Consider the following 18,334-nt stretch of genomic DNA (forward strand, 5'->3'; position numbering starts at 1 on the left):
AAATAAGATGTTTTACTATGTGGACATGGATTAAATAGTTCTATGTACAAAGGAAAGAGACTTTGTGAAACTGGTCTAATTATTGGCATATATATCTATATCTATCTATATATATATATACTATATCAAGCATATAATTATATGTGTTTTAATACAACTTTGAATTGCATTACTTTCATAATGGGGTGGGATTTATTGCATTTTATACTCTATATTTGCATTTCACATCAACACATATATGTCTTGGTTTTACATTGTAAGTCAGCTATCATAATTCAAATATATTGACTTCGTTATTTTGAGTCTACATAAAGTCAACAGGTACTTTTAGTTTGTGTATGAACAACTAGATCACAATGCTAAATTACTTTTGAGAATTCAGTCTCTACTTATTGTAATGCTGTAGAGCAGCAGGTAGATCAGAGGTCTGATGGAGATGTGGTTTCTCTAGACTTAATCCTAGCATCTGTCTCTTCATAAATCCTTTTAAAATAACCTTGTGGAAAAAATGGCTTTAGGCTGAATAATGAGTACCATTGGATGGATTTGGAATTGACTGAATGATCAAACAGAGGACAGTCTTTAGTGATTCAATATCAGTCTGGAGAGATGTCTTTAATGGAGCATATGGAAGATATGTCCTTGATCTTTTCACATTTTTGTTCATGAAATAGATGGAACCATAGATGTATAGTTTGTAAAAAAAATTGGGAGAGATAGCTACTATCATTTTCCTTTGGCATGAGACAAAAAAAATATTGATAAACTGGAACAACAGGCTGAACATCATGATAAAATTGACTAAAGAGAAATAAAAAGTCCTATGATTCAAAAGCAAAATCACATGAACAAAAAAACATGTAGCTACCAACATTTTATCTCATAATTATCTTGGTAGATTGTAAATTTAGTGGATTGTGGAACCTTGGTTCATAAGTAACAAGTGATGAATCTACTCAAGAACAGATGAACATGCAGGCTATTCCAAGAACATCTACAATAATTTTGGTTTTACCACAACTATGAAAAACATTGATACTGCTGTTTTTGGAAAAGCATACTTCTTTGAAAATGTCAATTTTACTCAAACTAATTTACATATTCAATAACATTCCAATTAAATTACCAAAAAAATTTTACTGAATCTTGCAAGAACAGAAATTCAAGAATATCAAAGGAAATAATGGAGGGGGAAGACAGAATGTAAAGGATTTAGCAATTCCATATCTATAACATATTATCAAAACTATCTGGTACTGGTTAAAAAATAGAAAGGTAGATCAACAAAATAAAGTAGACATGCAATTTATAGAAACAAATAAACATAACCATATTTAATGAATGTAAAAACTATTTGGCATAAGAATTCTTTATTTGGTAAAAATTGATGGGGAAACTGGAAAGCAGTATGGCAGGAACTGGACATAGAACAGTATCTTACACTATTTCCTGAGATGAGGTCTAAATATATATGATGTTGATATAAGCAGACACATTACAAGAAGGTTAGAAGAATATGAAACATGGTATTTATCAGATCAGAGCTATGGATAAGTAAATAGTTAATATATAAATAAAAGATAGAAAGCAAAGATAGGTATGAAATGGATAATTGTCATTACATTAAATTGAAAAGTTTGTGTTCAATAAAATAATTGTAGCCAAGATAAAAAGGGAAGCCAAAAATTGAGGAAAAATCTATAAAGTTTATTAGAAAAAAGTTTCATATCAAAAATATATAAAGAACTTAGTGAAATCTATAGTAATGCAGGTCATCCTCCACTTGATAAATGGCCACAGAATATGATCAAGCATTTTCCTGATGAAAAAATTAAAATTATTTAAAGTCATATTTTTAAAATGCTCTAAATCATTACTGATTAGAGAAATGCAAATTAAAACAACCTTGAAATATCATTTGCACTGAACTGATTGGCTAAAATGATTGAAGAGAAAGCAATAAATGTTGGGGAGGATGCAGAAAAATTGGGACACATTCATTGTTGTTGGAATTGTGAACTGATCCAAAAATTTTGGAGAGCAATCTGGAATTATGCTCAAAGAGTTATTAAATTACTTATATCCTTTGACCCTGAATAATAAGTTTCCAAAGCTTAATTAGGGAGAAAGGGGAAAAAAACCTATGTCTACTGAAATGTTAGGGAACTGCTGAAGTTGTAGTGTATGATTGTGATGAAATACTACTGTCCTCTAGGAAATGATGAACTCAATCATCTTAGAAAAACATGGAAAAACTTCCATGAAATAATGAATAGCAAAATAAACAAAACAAAGAAAACATTAATTTATTCATTAGTTCAAAAATGATGCAAATGATTTCCCTAGAATTGAAATCAATGTTAATATTGTTTTTAAGGAATTATAAATAAATTATTTTTCTTTCTATTTATTCTATTTTGCTTCACAATTAATAAAAGCTCTCAAGATTCTTGACACACCTTATCATTCATGACATTTCACTTAAACAGGACATGGAACAAAAATTTTATTTACTCAAATAAAAATTGAGTATTTTTAAATATTAAAAAGTAGTATTTAAGAGAATATTTATATCCCTAAAGTCTTTATTACAAAAAGAATAAGAAATAAATAAGTAATAAATTGTGAATGCACAAATAAGAAAATTTTATGATTATCATATATTCTAGGAAATATAGGATCCTAAATTTAGAGCTGCTAGAGACCACAGGGACCATCTGGTCTAACCACTTTATTTCACAGATAAAGAAAAAAAGAATCAGAGAGATTAAATGACTTATCTAATGTCGCACAATTAGTCCATATTGGAGGCAAAATTTAAACTAAGGTTTTCCTAACTCCATATCCAGCCCTCCAGGACCTATGCGACCCTCTTTGACATACAAAAAGAAAAAAGTCCTTTAGTTTTCTATTGCTAATAACAACATGATTGTCTCTATGCTAAGCAAAAGAGGAAAAAAAACTTAACAAAATATTGTTTTGTCGTTGTTTTTAATAGACTATAGGATGCCACTAATGGAAGGAATTTCAGGTATATTGAAGTCCAGCTGAGGAAATCTGATGTTCCCAGTTTTAATTACTTATATAAGGTTTCACATAAGTAGCTAGGTGGTGCTATAGTGCACAGAATGCTAGAACAGAGTCAAGATGGGACTCATCTTGATTTCAAATATGTTCTTAGATACTTACTATTTATGTAACCCTAAGCAAGAAACAAGCCTTTTTGCATCAATTTCTTCATCTGTAAAATGAGCTTGAGAAGGAAATGGAAAATCACTCCAGTATCTCTGTAGCCTTTTGGCACTGATTGAATTTCATTTTATTAGAATGACTACATGATGGTAGTCTGTCTTCCATTTCTCTTAGTTATAGTCATATGTATGGCTCTGCAAAAGGCTACCTGACTGGCCCCTAGATGTTTCCTCTTCCCCTGACCTCTCTCCTAAATAGAAACAAAAGAGAAAGTGAAACAGAGGGAGATTGTTGGGGAGAGATAAACAGGGTGGGAAGAAGAGCAAGAGAAAAAGTGGGGGAGAAAGAGAAAGAGGGAGGGAGAGAGGGAAGAAGAGAGGAAGAGAGGGAGGGAGAGAGATAATTCAAGCTGTTAATCATATAAAGCTTTATCATATCAATCATATCAAGCTTTATAATCATATAAAGGACACTCTATACAGTATCCCTAAGGGTATATGCAAGTTAAACTATTAATAAGTTTAATTGTATAGAAATAAAATAATCTATAAAATGCTAAAGAGAAATGATTTATTCATTTTATAAAACCAAATTTTAGAATCATTTCAATACGTTCACAATTATTGCATATACAAAGAATTGTGTAGTTTTTAGTTCCATGAACAAATTCTACATCTGTATTAAGGTACTCAATATATCTGTGATACTAGGATGAAGTTCATTCAAAGAGCAATATTTTGAATACAAATGTTCACCACTCAAATTAACATATATTATTACTATATAAATTTTTGTCCTAATAGCTGATGGAGATTTAAAGTAAACTAACCAAAATATACTTTATCTTGTATTAAAGCCGTTTAGCCTTTTAGGGTAAGATAAGGAGAGATATAAAAAAATTGAATAAAATGATTACTTTGTTCATTAAAATTTGATTAAATAGCATGTAATTTATTTGTTTTTGACAGAATAAAAGTTATTAAATATTTCACATTGCACTTGGATTTTACAGAAAGATTTTATGCACAAACATATAACCTTTTTAATTTGAGAATTAGATTTTTAGACCAAGACTTAAAGGATTACTCTGTTCTTGGCCAAGGATGGAATACATCAAGCAAGGGCCAGTAAAGTACATATTTCTCTAGAGATTTATAAATCTAATCAAAAGGGCTTTAAGAGAAAAATAAAAATATATACCCATGTGTGTATATACATATATATACACTTAGTTACCTACATGTATCCATCAAAACAGACATCAGAGAAAGTAATAGTTATTACAACAGAAAAAAGATTATCAATAAAGAGGAACAATAATCAATAAAAACACCAGCAAGAGAGGTAATAATAAAACTTATGGACCAAAATGCCTATAAAATGTACAAAATGAAGATCATAAAGAAAAATCATAAAGAAAAATCTTAAAAAAAAGATTCAACCTCATTGGTGTCATAAGTTAGGTAGAATGTGATTCAGAATAGTAATATGACAATGGAAGGCTATGTTATGTTTCAAAAGGAAGTATTTAAGAAAAAAAGAATAATGGAATAGCATTATATATTAAAAGGACACATTGAAGTGATAAAGAATAGTGAATTATGATGGAGAAAAATTGAGTGGCAATCAAGGGAAGAAGAAACAACAATGATTCTTTGGTGTATGGCCTGGTCACAAGGAAAAACAATTTGATGTCTTTCTGGAAAAATTTCTCTAAAAGAGGATCTCAGTGTTTTGCCCTTAGTCCTGCTCTTTGTGTTAAATGGTGATTTGGATCAAAGTTAAGTGAATGATTATCAGATTTGTAGATGATACAAAACTGGGAATATAAGGTTCCAAATGCCTGAACTGGCTACTATAATGTAATGATTCTTAAAAAATAAAAATTTTGGGGGCCAATGTACAAGGTTAAAGTTTATATATAGATATATCTATATATCTATATATTAAATCAACTGCTAAAGTATAGAATGGGGTGGAAAAAATTTAAATTACAGTTCATGTGTGATTTTGTGAACTATAAATTCAGTTTATTGCGTACTAATTAACTAACTTTAGTTTTATCAATATAGCAATAAGGAATAGAATATAGATAGAAGTTAGACCCATTATACTTCTTAGGTGATATTTAGTTTTAAGGGCACATTTTGGGAACAATATTAATATGCCAGAGTGATCTAGGAGAGGTTAAACAAGAAGGCAAAGGTGTTATTGTAAGAAGATCTGTTGCAGGAACTGTTTAAACTAAAGAAGAGAAGATTGAAAAAGAGGGGAGAGAGCTTTGACTCCTCACCCTCTCTTATTCAATATATCCAAACAATTACCAATTCTTATCATTTAATAATAGCTAACATTATATAACTAAGTGCTTTACAAAAACTATCTCTTTTCATATTCACAACTCTAAAAGGTAGATGCTATTATCATTATCCTATTTCAGATGTCCCTAGACTAAATGGCTCATTAGATAGTGGATTGGCTGTGAGTCAGGAAGATAAGTGTTCAAATTCAGCCTTAGACACTTGGTAGCTATATGAACTTGGGCAAGTCACTTAAACTACTTGCCTCAGTTTCCCATTTGTGAAATGGAGATAATACCTTCCAATGATGTTGTGAAGATCAAATGAGATATATTGTTGTTTGTTTTTTAGTCATTTTCTAGTCACATCCAAATCTTTGTGACTCTATTTGGTTTTTCTTGGCAAACTCACTGAAGTGATTTCTCATTTCTTTCTCTCCAGCTCATTTTACAGATGAGGAAACTGAGTTAAATGATTTGCCCAATCACATAGCTAATAAGTGCCTGAGGCCAGATTTGAACTCAAGAAGATGTATCTTCCTGTGCTACCTAGCTGCCTAAAACTTATAAAGTGCTTTGCAAATCTTTAGACATCACATAAATGTTAAATATTATCAACTACTATTATTCCTTCTTAATATCCTATCAGTTAGAGCCATCAAAAAATAGAATGGGTTTCTTTGTAAGGTATGTAGTTCCCTGAATAAAAGTCTTCAGGCAAGGGTTTGATTACTATTTGAAAATACTTTGCAGATGGGATCACTTTCTAGGTCTATTTTGGCCTAGAAGACTTCTAAAATTCCTTCCAAATATGAAAATTTGCAATTCTATGAAGTGATTAATTTATTATAAGCAAAATTTATTGGCAAAAATCTTTATTGAATAACAAGTAATAACTTATTAAGTCACATTCTTTTGTCCATTGTACATCAATGTTTCCTCCTGCATCAGCAGAAACTTAGTAAAAAAAAAAATAAAAGAAGTATGGCCCAAATTGATGTTTCATAATAAATTAATACACTTTTAAGGCACACATATCAGGTTTGTATTCTTCCTTGGTCCTTGCACATTCATCAGAACATGAACTATTTTCATTCTTAGTGGTTTCAGTGAAGAAATTAGTCCATTAGTTTAGACAATACTGCCATCTTATGACGATCTCTCTTTAACAATTAAACCAGCTGTTGCTCTTCAGGGTTCTGGTCACCCTCTTAGCATTAGGATCAAATTGAAACTGGGTGGATCCACTGAAGAAATAGAAGAATCCTAAAAGTAAAAGCAAGGGAAGTAATTATTTTTTCCTAACAAAAAACAAACAAACAAACAAAAACTTAGAGGATATACTTAATCCAGAATCAGACATTGTTAAGCTTTAAACTGGAATTTTTCTTTCTTTGCTTCCCTTCCTCCTAATGCTCACAGAACATTTTCTCAGTTCTTCTGATAAGTGTTTGTTGAATTGGATTAAAGTGTAGCACAATAGAAACTAGAGCTGGAAGAGATTTTTAAAATGATCTGATCCAATGCCTTCTTTCATAGTACAAATGAGGAAACTAAAATCTAGAAACATTGAATTTCTTCCTCAAGATCATATAATTGGAAGTAAGCATCAGGACTGTATTAAAACTCAAATGTCCTGTCTCCAAGTCTATTTTGCTCTTTTCTTAGAAAATGTAAGGGAAAGAAATAAGCATTTTTAAAGTACCTACTAAATGCCAGGCATTGTATCCAGCACTTAATAAACATTACGTAATTTGGTTCTCACCATAACCCTATGAAGTAGGTACTGTTAATATCCTTATTTTACAGATGAAGAAATCGGTAAACAAAGGGTCAATAATTTGCCCAGAATCACCCAAGGAGTATGTGTCTGAAACTAGTTTTGAATTCAGACCTCCTTTATTATAGTTCTACTGATCTATCTGCTATATCATTTAGCTGATCTTTCAGAATTCCTTTTTTTTTTAAAGTAATTGCAACAAAGACTTTCCTATATTTGAATATCCACAAAAGAACCCAAAATATAGCAACTCAATCCATGAATTAGAGAGAAAGAAATATGCTTTCCATCTGATTGCAAAATCAACTTGAAAATTGTTACAATAATCAAATAGTAACTTAATTGTGTCAAAGTTGTTGAGGGGAAATGGGGAGAAAAGTTGGAAAAGAGGATCTGAGTTATTATCTAATGGCTTTAATTTTCTACCACATTTTAAATTTGTAGAAAGTGTCACAGTCCAGCCAGAAGTTGAATCAGATAGAAAACATTTTAGAATCCACCCCCTTATAATATTGTGTAAGATTTGTTATTGTTGAAATCTATTATATCTTACCAAAGGCCTCAAAAGCAGCATCGATCTTTTGGTTAACTCCTGGAAAGTCGGTTGCTATCTGTCTGGGATAGCCATGATCCATAGAATGTCTCTTTTCATCATACCTAATCAAAACAAAAAGAACAAAGGTTAGAATGTAAGATCCTTGAAGGCAGTGATTCAGTTTGGTTTCTGTATTCCTTACTAGTACATAGCAGGTGCTTAATCAATATCTATTGATTGATGGATCATCCTATTGAGGTTGAAGACATCCTACTAAATGTAGTCCAGTGCATTTGTTATAAAATAAAAATTTGCACTAGATTAGTTAGATCCCCTGTTTTCCTGTTCAGTTATTTTAGCCATGACTGACTCTTTTATGACTCCACACCATTTGAGATTCACCATTTCCTTCTCCAGTTCATTTTATAGATGAGGAAACTGAGACAAACAGTGTTAAGTGATTTGCCCAGAGTCACATAGCTAGCAAGTGTTGGAAGCCACATTTGCACTCACCACTATGTCTCTAACTGCTTTGCTAGAGCTGCAGGCTACTTCAAAGGGATTATATCCTTTTTATCCCTTTTATTCTGTATGTAGCTTTCTCTGCATATATTTGTTTGAATATTGTCATACCCTCCTCTACAATTATTAGCTCCTTGAGGGTAAGGACTGTCTTTTACCTATTTTTGTATCTTCAGCAATTAGCACAATGTTTGGCACATGATTAGATAAGAAAAATTATCTTGTTAGGTTTCTAACATGTCACTTTGAAAAATAATGCAAAAATTCCAGGATTTACAATTTCATAGATGAAGGAAGCTTGTAATACTACCTGGTAGACTACATTCAAAAGCTGTTTCCAGCTTGATAGATTAATACACAGACAAATAGATAGAAAGGCAGAGACAGAGAGACAGAGAGACAGACAAACAGACAGATAGATAGATGATAGATAGATAAATGAATGAAAATTATCACCCAATGGCCAAATTGGAGATGAGCCTCTCTAACTCAGTTATGCCAGTGCTCAGACAACAGACTCATAAAGGAGGCCTTTTCCTGTTCAGCAAAAGATATGCCAGAATTCAGCTTCACTGGCACAACCTTTGGAAACCTAGAGTTATCTCTAAATCTTAGTGAAGTATCAGGATAAATATTCACTAAAGGACTGGGAGAAAAATAATGGTATACCTCATAAAACTTTATAGAAAGGTCCTTAAGTTGAGTCTTACCTCCAGTAAATGTCATTCACAAAGAAATATGTTTTTTGTTTTTCTTTGTAGAAAAAGGCTGCATCAATTTTCTTTACAGTTCGTGGAAAGCCCAGAGTGTAGATATCTCTTGGATAACCTGGCTGAATGTCACTTCCTTTGATAGACCAGAACTTGCTCTCTATGAAGAAAAATCAATTGGAGCTTTGAGTGAGAGAGAGGTCAAAGTTTTTTATTGCTTTTTTTCATTACAGAAATACATTTTGTTGAAAAAAAATATAGTAGATCACCAAAAAAAAAATGGAATTGGGAGAGTTATTTGTTATAATATAAAAACTTACACCTGATTGGCTGTTTTCCTGTTCAGTTATTTCAATCATGACTGATTCTTTGTGACCCCACCCTATTTGGGATTTTTTTGGCAAAAATTAATTAAATGTTTTGCCATTTCCTTCTCCTTGGAAAATCTGGATGTAAATTCTTGCTCTGCCTTTAATGGCTGAGAATTTTGGTTCAGTCATTTTGATCTCTCTGGATCTCAATGTCCTCATCCATAAAATAGGGACTTATGCATATTCTTGTTTTGAAGATCAACTGAGATAAAAATGTGAAAGTCTTAGAAACCTTAACTGTCATGGAATGTTATGGTTTTATAGTAGGTAAAAATTTTTTTAAAACTTTGTATGAAATTTGAAAATAATATTCAAAACTATAAATAATAGCTAATACTTGTACAGAGTCTACTATTTCTGCACTCTATTGAGTGGTTGGCCTAAAGTCAGAAAGATTCATGTTTCTGAAGTCAAATCTGGCCTCAGACAGATATTAGATAGGTGACTCTCGACAAGACATTTAACTCTGTTTGCCTGAGTTCTCATGTGCAAAATGAACTGAAGAAGGAAATGGCAAACTACTCTGGTATCTTTGTCAAGAAAATTTCATTTAAGGTCATAAAGTGTTGGACATCACTGAAAAACAACTGAACAACAATAAAATATACTGGACAAGGTGATTAGTACTTTACAAACTGATCTTCCTCACCATTCTGGAAGGTATTATTATTATTATTATTATCTCCAAGATAACCCCCAAGAAACTGAGACAAACAGAAGTTAAGTGCCTTGCTCAAGATCACAAAACTAGAAAGCAGGTCCCGAAACCTGATGTGAACTTGGGCCTTCCTGACTCCAAGCATAGTACTCTATCCACATAGTATATACTTGCCTTATTGCATTTTTTTATTAAATGAATTTGTAATCAATTATGTTATATGTTTAAGCAAAGAAAGGCAATTTTGAGATTTAAAATCGTAACTTCAGATTCTTTAAAAAAAATAACTTTAAGAAACAAAATTTAAATCATGTTCTGACATATTGTGTTTTCCTACAATTCTCAGGAAAGAATGTGTTTCATAAAGAGGCAAAAAGTATTAGGTCAAGATTCAGAGAGCCTGGAGTAGGGCAAGTCACTTAACCTGCAAAGGGCTCAGTTTCCTATTTGAAAAAGTGGATATTGGTTAAAGATCTTTTCCATCCCTCAATACTATGATTTGTGATTTCACATATGATACAGACATCAGAAATGCTATGTTATACACTAGTGTATAAAAATGATTTGGCAAAATAAGGAAAATCAAGTTTTATTAGTTTTTACCTAATTAGTTAAAGAAATGAATGTCCAATAGTTACCTTTAAAAATAAAAACCATATCCTTAGTAGTGAGCTCATAGACAGCATCAAAACCCGATGGAAGAGAGGGCCAAAAGGTAGTCAGCATATAGAGTGCCGGTTCTATATTGTTGGAGGACTTACGCCAAAAGTACCTGAAACAGTTTTAAGAGAATTCCACACATCATTGGTTTTAGATAGTTGAAAGGTGATCAGTTACCATCTCTGGAGGAGGGAGAGGTGGGGAGTGAGGGTTTGGAGAGGAAGATTCTCCTATTGGATGGTCAGAAGAACTTTTGTCCTAAATCCCATTTCTCACAGGTATTCTCTCTCCTGCTGAGGGCCTTCATGCCCTGGTCAATCCTCACACTATCCATGGTACTCCTACAATAGTTTAGAGAAAGACTGCTCAGTAATAGCAATATCTCAACTAGGACATCCCTCAGAAACACACAGGGTCATATGCTCCAGGAGAAATGTTGACTGAATACCTGTGTGGAGTATTTCTACCTAGCCTCTCTATAACTTACTCTTAATCTTCTTTAAGAATCTGTGGTAGGTTGCCCTCCACAGTGTTATTTGATTTGAATCTGACTTGTGGAAGGTAAACATGGCTGTGTATTGATTGATTTGTAGGCTGTGTTCTAAAATGTTAGTCTCAGAGAGTATTCTTTTGGGCAGATGTAAAAAATGTCATTACCCATCTATAAATTACTCAGAATATGTCAATGTTTCTGCATGAGACTCCAGTGGCAAGACAGTTCTTTGGGTCAGAGGACATAAGTTCAAACTTCAATTTTGCTATTTAGGAACATGAGATTTAGAATTGGAAGAATCCTATAGGATCAGTTCCCTAACAAAAGGTAAGGCTAAGACCCAGACAATTGAAGTAAATTACCCTGACTCAAAAAGTCATCTTAGAGCCTAAAGGTAAGCTAAATGAGCTTTCTTCTATGACATACTCCTTTCATTATTCTTTAAAAGTCTTCTACAAGGTAACAAATGACATTTCTCCCCATTTTTCTAGAACTTGATTAAGATTTCAAAGTTAGTGGAAAAACCAGGAGTACAACCTTAGGAGCACAAACCACAAAGGCGTGGTGGTGACTCTCCAACCATCATGAATCATAAAATGCAGAGGATTGAGTACTACAGGTAAACTAAGATCATCTAATAAAATCTCTTTCGTTTCCAGATAAAGAAACTGAGACCAAGAAAAGTAAAATGACTCTTCTGAAGTGACAATTATGATAAATAGCAGAACTGATATTTGAACTGAAATCTTCTAATTCCAAATTTGGTGCCCTTCTCCTAAAGCAGATGCATCAAACTCATTATGCACATAGCAGGCAACACTCTTTAATGGGGCCTGAACCAGATTAAAATTTAATTGGGAAATATTTAACAAAATACGTAAAAATATAATACAACATAGAAAGTGTTGATGTGTGATTCCTGAGTCAAACAAGCTACCACTTTAGGAATTTATTTCTATTTGAGTTGAATACCACTGTAAACCTAAGCTTCTTTGTAGTTTTCTGATTCTGGGTCTGGAGCTCATTATACCACACTATGTTGCCTTTTAGGACTATACAACTGGGTTGCACATTAGGGAAGAATTTTTTAAGAAGTGACTGATTTGAGATTTTTTTAAAAATAAAATCAGAAGTAATAGAACTGGGATCCTATATCCTCTGACTCATAGAATGGTATTTCTGATTACACCATGCTTCTTCTTAATGATCCTGGGACCTCAGACAGGTCACTTGATTACCCACACCTGTTTTGTCATTTGTAAAATTAAGATTTTGAACAAATCAGACCCTCTAAGCCATATCAGTACTATTTATGATTCATGACAGTAGAGGCAGCTATCTTGAACCAGCATCAATCATATTCAAGTCTGCAAACATGATGTTCATTATTTAGAGAGACAGAGAGTGCCTGGGGAATGTAGACCAGATCTGGACTTGTTGACAGCTTAGAGGAAAATTTCTAGTTGTGAATATTAAGAAAGTTTTGCCTTTTTATGGTTCAACAATTCCACGAACTAGGTTAAGAGTAGGGAATGTCATTTGAGCTTACCTGTCTTTAAAGAACAACATTTCTCCCCGAAGAGTGCTCACTGCATCAAAGGACCTGTTTGAATCACAAGTTACTGGCTTCTCTTCAGGCTTCTCTGTATCTGCAGACTTGGTGGGTGGTACTGGACCATCTGGAGAACCTGAAGGATATCCAAGAGGGAAAGTTTGGGAAAACAAATGAACACAAATTCTTGTTGATAGATATATAGACAAACATCAAGAGATAGCTTTAAGAACAACTTAGAAAGAATTTAACTCATTTTTGTACTCACCATATAGAGACTGGATGCCAGCAATATCATCCTGAGAAAGGAAGAACCTTGTAAGGTCTGTGTTTGCATTGTAGATTGGATACATGAGAGCTTTGGTGTCAGTAGAATGAAAAAGACCCAAGGAATGGCCAAATTCATGAGCAGCAACAAGAAATAAGTTGACTCCTGGTGGGGAATGATCAATTTTCAGTGATCAAAAAGCTAATTTTTGAATTATTCAAACAGTGAATGCTATATAACTATCGTCAGATTGGACAGTGCCCCATCCCTAGGAAGATATTTAATAAACTCTTTTTAATGAATCTCTCTAGAGGAAATTAATCAGTATGTCCAGAGTTAAAGAAATTATTCCTTATTAACTTAAAGAAGATGATCTTTGAAAGAGAAGGGCTCAATATGTCCTTCCAATGATAAATAAGGTTGGAGAACATTATCTTTTTCCTTGATGGTGTTGGGATGCACACTAAACATAGAAAACTGCTCTAGAAAATCATTTTTTAAATTAGGAGAATAATATATGCAGAATTTTAATGATATATAATATCAAAGGAGCTAAAATAAAAAATTAAATGCTATTTAAGTCTTCTATGAGCTAATTACAATATCACAGCTTTTTCATTCTTCTTTGAGGTCTTTGAGTAACCAAACTCTTGTTTTGGTAGAATTTTCTATTCTATCAACAAATAGTTTTTGACAGCCTGATATATAGGGCATTATTTTTGGCTTGGGAGGTTTGCTTACTTTTCTCTCCACCATTATTATCAAACATTATTCAAAGGCAAGATAAAGGAAGAGCGGATAGATTGGACTTAGGGTAGGAAGACCTGGCTTCAGATGTCCCCTCTCACGGTTATTGATATGATCCTGTTTAAGTGAGTTTATCTAGTAATGCCTCACACACTACATAGAAAATTGGGCTAAATGGAATTCCCGATGCTGAGGGAATCATTACATCTTTAGTAGGTCTATTGGGTTTGCAGATAAAGATCAAATGCAATACATCATTTAAAAAATAAGACAAAATATTCCTAGCGTATCTATCAATCATTTTTACATACATATCTTGTTCAGTCTTTCTCTGTAGTTTTAAAAACATATCCAAAGACAGCAAAAGAGAGTGGATAAAGGATCAATCTTGGAATCAAGAGAATTCATTTCAAATCCTGCCTCAGGAAAATACTAGTTGTAAGACTAAATACTTACTGTGAGTAAGGGGGTACAGTGCTGCATAGCATGCTGGACTTAGAATAAGAGAGTCTCATTTTTGTAGGTTTAAATATGGCAAATATTTGGTTTAAATATTGGGGTTTAAAGGAGTCTGATACTACTAAAACAACAACAACAAAAAACTCATGATCCTGAGCAACTCAGCTCCTTGGTGCCCTACACAATTTCCTAAGATGTTACCTTAAATGGTAAGTCAATGTTATATAAAAAGGTTATAGTTTAAAAAAAAAAAAACAAGCAAACTGAATGATTTCTACTCTGACATTTTAACTCGGGTAAAATTTTGTTTATGTTTAGTTGTTGAAATTATGTTATTTATGCCTAATATGGTCTCAATGATCCTTTACCCTGTCTAAAAGGACACGACCCAATCGAATCTAAAAGTTTTTATTTAGTATCCACTTTAATGATAGCCTCTCAATAAAGTGTCTACTTCCATTTTCATTGCTCAGTAATTGTAACTGCTTCCCAGTAACTGTTTTTAATATTAGTAAAAAGTTAATACATGGTTCATTTTAGACTCTTCAAGAGTGCTCTGAGACATATGCAACTCATTAAAAAATATGAACACTGAAACATGGATACCCTATTTAGGAGTTGGAATATTCGAAAAAGACCATGAAAGAGTATCTGAGCTTAGAGACAGTAAAATTTCAATTAAACAAAACCCACTAACTGGAATTCTTACCAAATCTCTCCAACCAGGGATTTAGTCAAATACATAACTTCCTAAGTATAACTTTAGATAAGCAAACTTCAATTCACTATATTATATCTTCTACATCTATAGTATTATAGAAATTGCCACTGATAATTATAATCTTCAAGATGATGAGATCGCATATTTAGAGCTATAAAGCATCTTAGAGAACTATGAAACATTAAATAAAGTTTTGACTATGCTCCTTACATTATATTACTAAGGCAGAGGGACAAATTAATGCATTTTAGAAAACTTCTCAATAATAAATATAAATTCATCAGCAGGGTTATCTCATTTCCAGAGCATTCTAGTTAATCATCATTTTTATTAAAAATCATCCTAAGATAATTTTAACCTACCAGTTGTATCTTTTGTCCATTTTTCATCATCATCCAGGTGAACATCTCCATTTATCTTAGGCCCAGGTGGATAAGCATGACCCAAGACTCCCCCAGGTCCATCAAAGGGTATAAAATCTCCATGCTCTAACAGAAAAAAACAACAATATTTGTGTAGAAGTAGTTAGGGGTTTTGTCTTCAGAAGTTTTGGAAACAATTATATCACAATGGTTAGACCACACAGTTATTTGCCTTTTTACTAGCTTACTTTCCTCTCACAAATCCCTCAGCTCCACCCCTTATTGCCAAATGAAATGCATAAAGTTGATTCTTTCCTATTTGTTTCGCTGCTTTCCAACTGGCATAAATTCCTAGGATCAGAGATTAAAATCTTAAAAAGACTTTAAAAGTCATGTCTTCAAAACTCAGATTATATGCCACTCAATAAGAGACATTTATATAACTCTCACTGTTAGTTCCCAACCCCAATGTAAATAACTTCACATTTTAAAATATATTTTGCATTTACTTAACTGTCTATATTCCAGTTGGCTGTGTAGATGCATACTGTTCTGTTTTTTACTTTGTTTCTCTAGCACCTATCCCAATATTAATCCACGGTAGGCACTAAATAAACACTTATTGAATTGATCAGAAAATCTTAGATTTATCACTGCAAGAGAACTCAGGGACCATCTAATTCATCCCTCCTCCAACCATTCATTTTTAAAAATAGATGAAGAGACAAGCCCAGCAAGCATATATGACTTGTCCAGGATCACACAGTAAGTATCAGAGGCAGATTCTGAGCCCAATTTCCTTTATTCCAGACCTAATGAACTTCCCATCTTATTATGCTGTCTACCAATTATTGAATTAGTTTAGAATGCAGCATTCTTTCCACTGTGGAAAGGTGGCAGGGAAATGGAGGAAAGAGAAGTGCAAGAAAATTTTTTTACCTTGAACGGCAAAAGAGATCATTATGTCAGCCTCTCCTTCCCTGAGCCTGTGGAATGTGAGGGGAGTAACATCACTCCAGACTTTAAGAGCTCTCTCTATGGCAGCATCTGTATCAATCTGATTCATATCAGCTGTGTAGTTTACAATCCTTTATTTTAAAAAATTGAAGAAAATTAACCCTCATTCATTTTTATATCAAGAGTAAATGACAAAATTAAGACTTCAAGAAATCTCTACACCAAGTATTACCTGTATGTAACTTCATTTTTTTTCCATTTAGGCATATAGGGAAATAAACGGAAAGGGGAAACATCAGGAAATCCACATCTGGGCTTCTTCATCATCTCCATAGTGTCATCATCCAAATTTCCAGTTACCTTCAAGCCAAAGAACCTTTGCATGTCTTGGATTTTTGCAACAACAGGGTTACTGTCCTTTCTACGAACAAACTGCTTTCCATTTTTTTCAAGGTGGTAGAAGTCTTCCAGGTATTTCTAGAGAATAAGAAAAATTTATTTAGTCACTTGTAAGATTTTTTTAACCTATTGTTATTAACAATACTAGGAAATAGTATGGCATAGTGGATAAAAGGCCAACCTTGGAGTAAGGAAGACTGGGATTCAGATACTTCCCCAAATATATACTGGCTATTTAACTAATTAATTAATTAATTAATTGCCTCAAGCAATTCTCTAAAACTATAAAGTACAGATAAATTGTCAGTTTCTATTAGTGCGGAGCATTTACATACTAGAAGTTCTTACAGTGAGAAAGTCATAGGTTTGAACAATAAAAAATAGAAATTATAATATTGTAGAAATATTATCTTATTACTCATGTCTCAACTCATTTGAAGTATTTTTCTAGCTTTTTAAAACAAAAGTGAATTGACTATGTCCTTACAGTTACCTTCAGGTAACCATCTTCATAGATGATTTTTCCTTAAAATTTTAAACACTGTGAGTGGGTTTGCTGTTCAAAGAAAAGTAATGTATGTTACATAGATAAAGAAAAAAAATACTTTTGACTTAATTGTGTGACTTTCAGGTGAATTTATCTAGACAATTTTTATAATTTTTCATATCTCCTTACTAGTATTGATTTCTCCATGGAGAGTACGAAGAAGAACCTCTATCTCCAAAGACTTTTGCCTTTGCCAAGAGAAGTATAATCAGCTAAAAAAATTTCTGGAATATCATAAGCATAGTTTCCTACCTTTTTGGTTTTAAATCATGGTCTTTGAACCTTAAACAAATAACAGGAATGCAAAGATTAATTCTCCAACTGCTCCACTGGACTGCTGTCTGCTTGCCTGCTTGCCTGCCTGCCCGCCCTAGGGAAGTGAAACCTGTCTTTATACATTACCTGGATACGATCCATGCTCATCTTTCCAGCTCTGGCTGCTGGATGAAGAGGGTGGGCTGCAGAAAATGCCAAATATACCAAGAGTACTAGAAGGCTCTTCATTGTGATCATCAATGCTGGTCTTATAGCAAAGTTTGTCCAATTCTGCCAACTATCTCTCCTGCAACTATGTCTTCTGCATGCCTCAATGGCTCCACTTTTATAATCCTTTTTGGTATTTGGTAATATGACCCACTGGCTTGAGTCACAGCTGAGCAGCAGCAAAAATCATTCCCCCAAAATAAATAAGGGTGACACAGGATTTCCCCCCCTAATTCCTCTCAGCTTTCCAATTTTGCAATGCTGAGGCGTGATTAAGATGCAGGAAATGCTTCCTGTGTTTTCATGAAGGAAAACTTTAATATCTGTATCTGGAAATAAAAATTACACTAGACCTTCTAATAGAGAAGTATGTGGTATATGTGTGTGTGTATGTGTGTGTGTGTGTGTGTGTGTGTGTGTGTGTTTCATGTGGTGAGGATGATGACTTTATAAAAATTCCAAATGTTCCAGATTTTTTTTTAAAACAAGGCAGTTTTCTGCCCAGTTCATTTTACTCTGTAATACAAGTATGTTCACACAAATAAGAAGAATACGAGCCCCAGAAGTATGGAAGTTCTTTGGGACGGAGATAGTTTTATTTTTTTACCTTTTATGAAAT

The 18,334-nt window shown here is 33.0% G+C and overlaps 1 protein-coding gene across 1 annotated transcript; it reads right to left on the reverse strand.

Moving 5' to 3' along the window:
- Positions 1 to 6,349: 6,349 nt before the first annotated feature.
- On the reverse strand, positions 6,350 to 17,818 carry LOC100934169 (stromelysin-1). Its single transcript, XM_003764280.3, has 10 exons — positions 17,635 to 17,818; positions 16,519 to 16,763; positions 16,269 to 16,417; positions 15,330 to 15,455; positions 13,041 to 13,205; positions 12,770 to 12,908; positions 10,706 to 10,839; positions 9,039 to 9,198; positions 7,825 to 7,928; positions 6,350 to 6,757 (listed from the first exon to the last, which is right to left on the reverse strand). Exons 1-10 carry the CDS (start codon positions 17,743 to 17,745, stop codon positions 6,657 to 6,659), a joined length of 1,434 nt encoding a protein of 477 aa, XP_003764328.1. The 5' UTR covers positions 17,746 to 17,818; the 3' UTR covers positions 6,350 to 6,656.
- Positions 17,819 to 18,334: the final 516 nt, after the last annotated feature.

The sequence above is a fragment of the Sarcophilus harrisii genome, chromosome 3 (genome assembly GCF_902635505.1).
Source record: "Sarcophilus harrisii chromosome 3, mSarHar1.11, whole genome shotgun sequence".
NCBI lineage: Eukaryota > Metazoa > Chordata > Mammalia > Dasyuromorphia > Dasyuridae > Sarcophilus > Sarcophilus harrisii.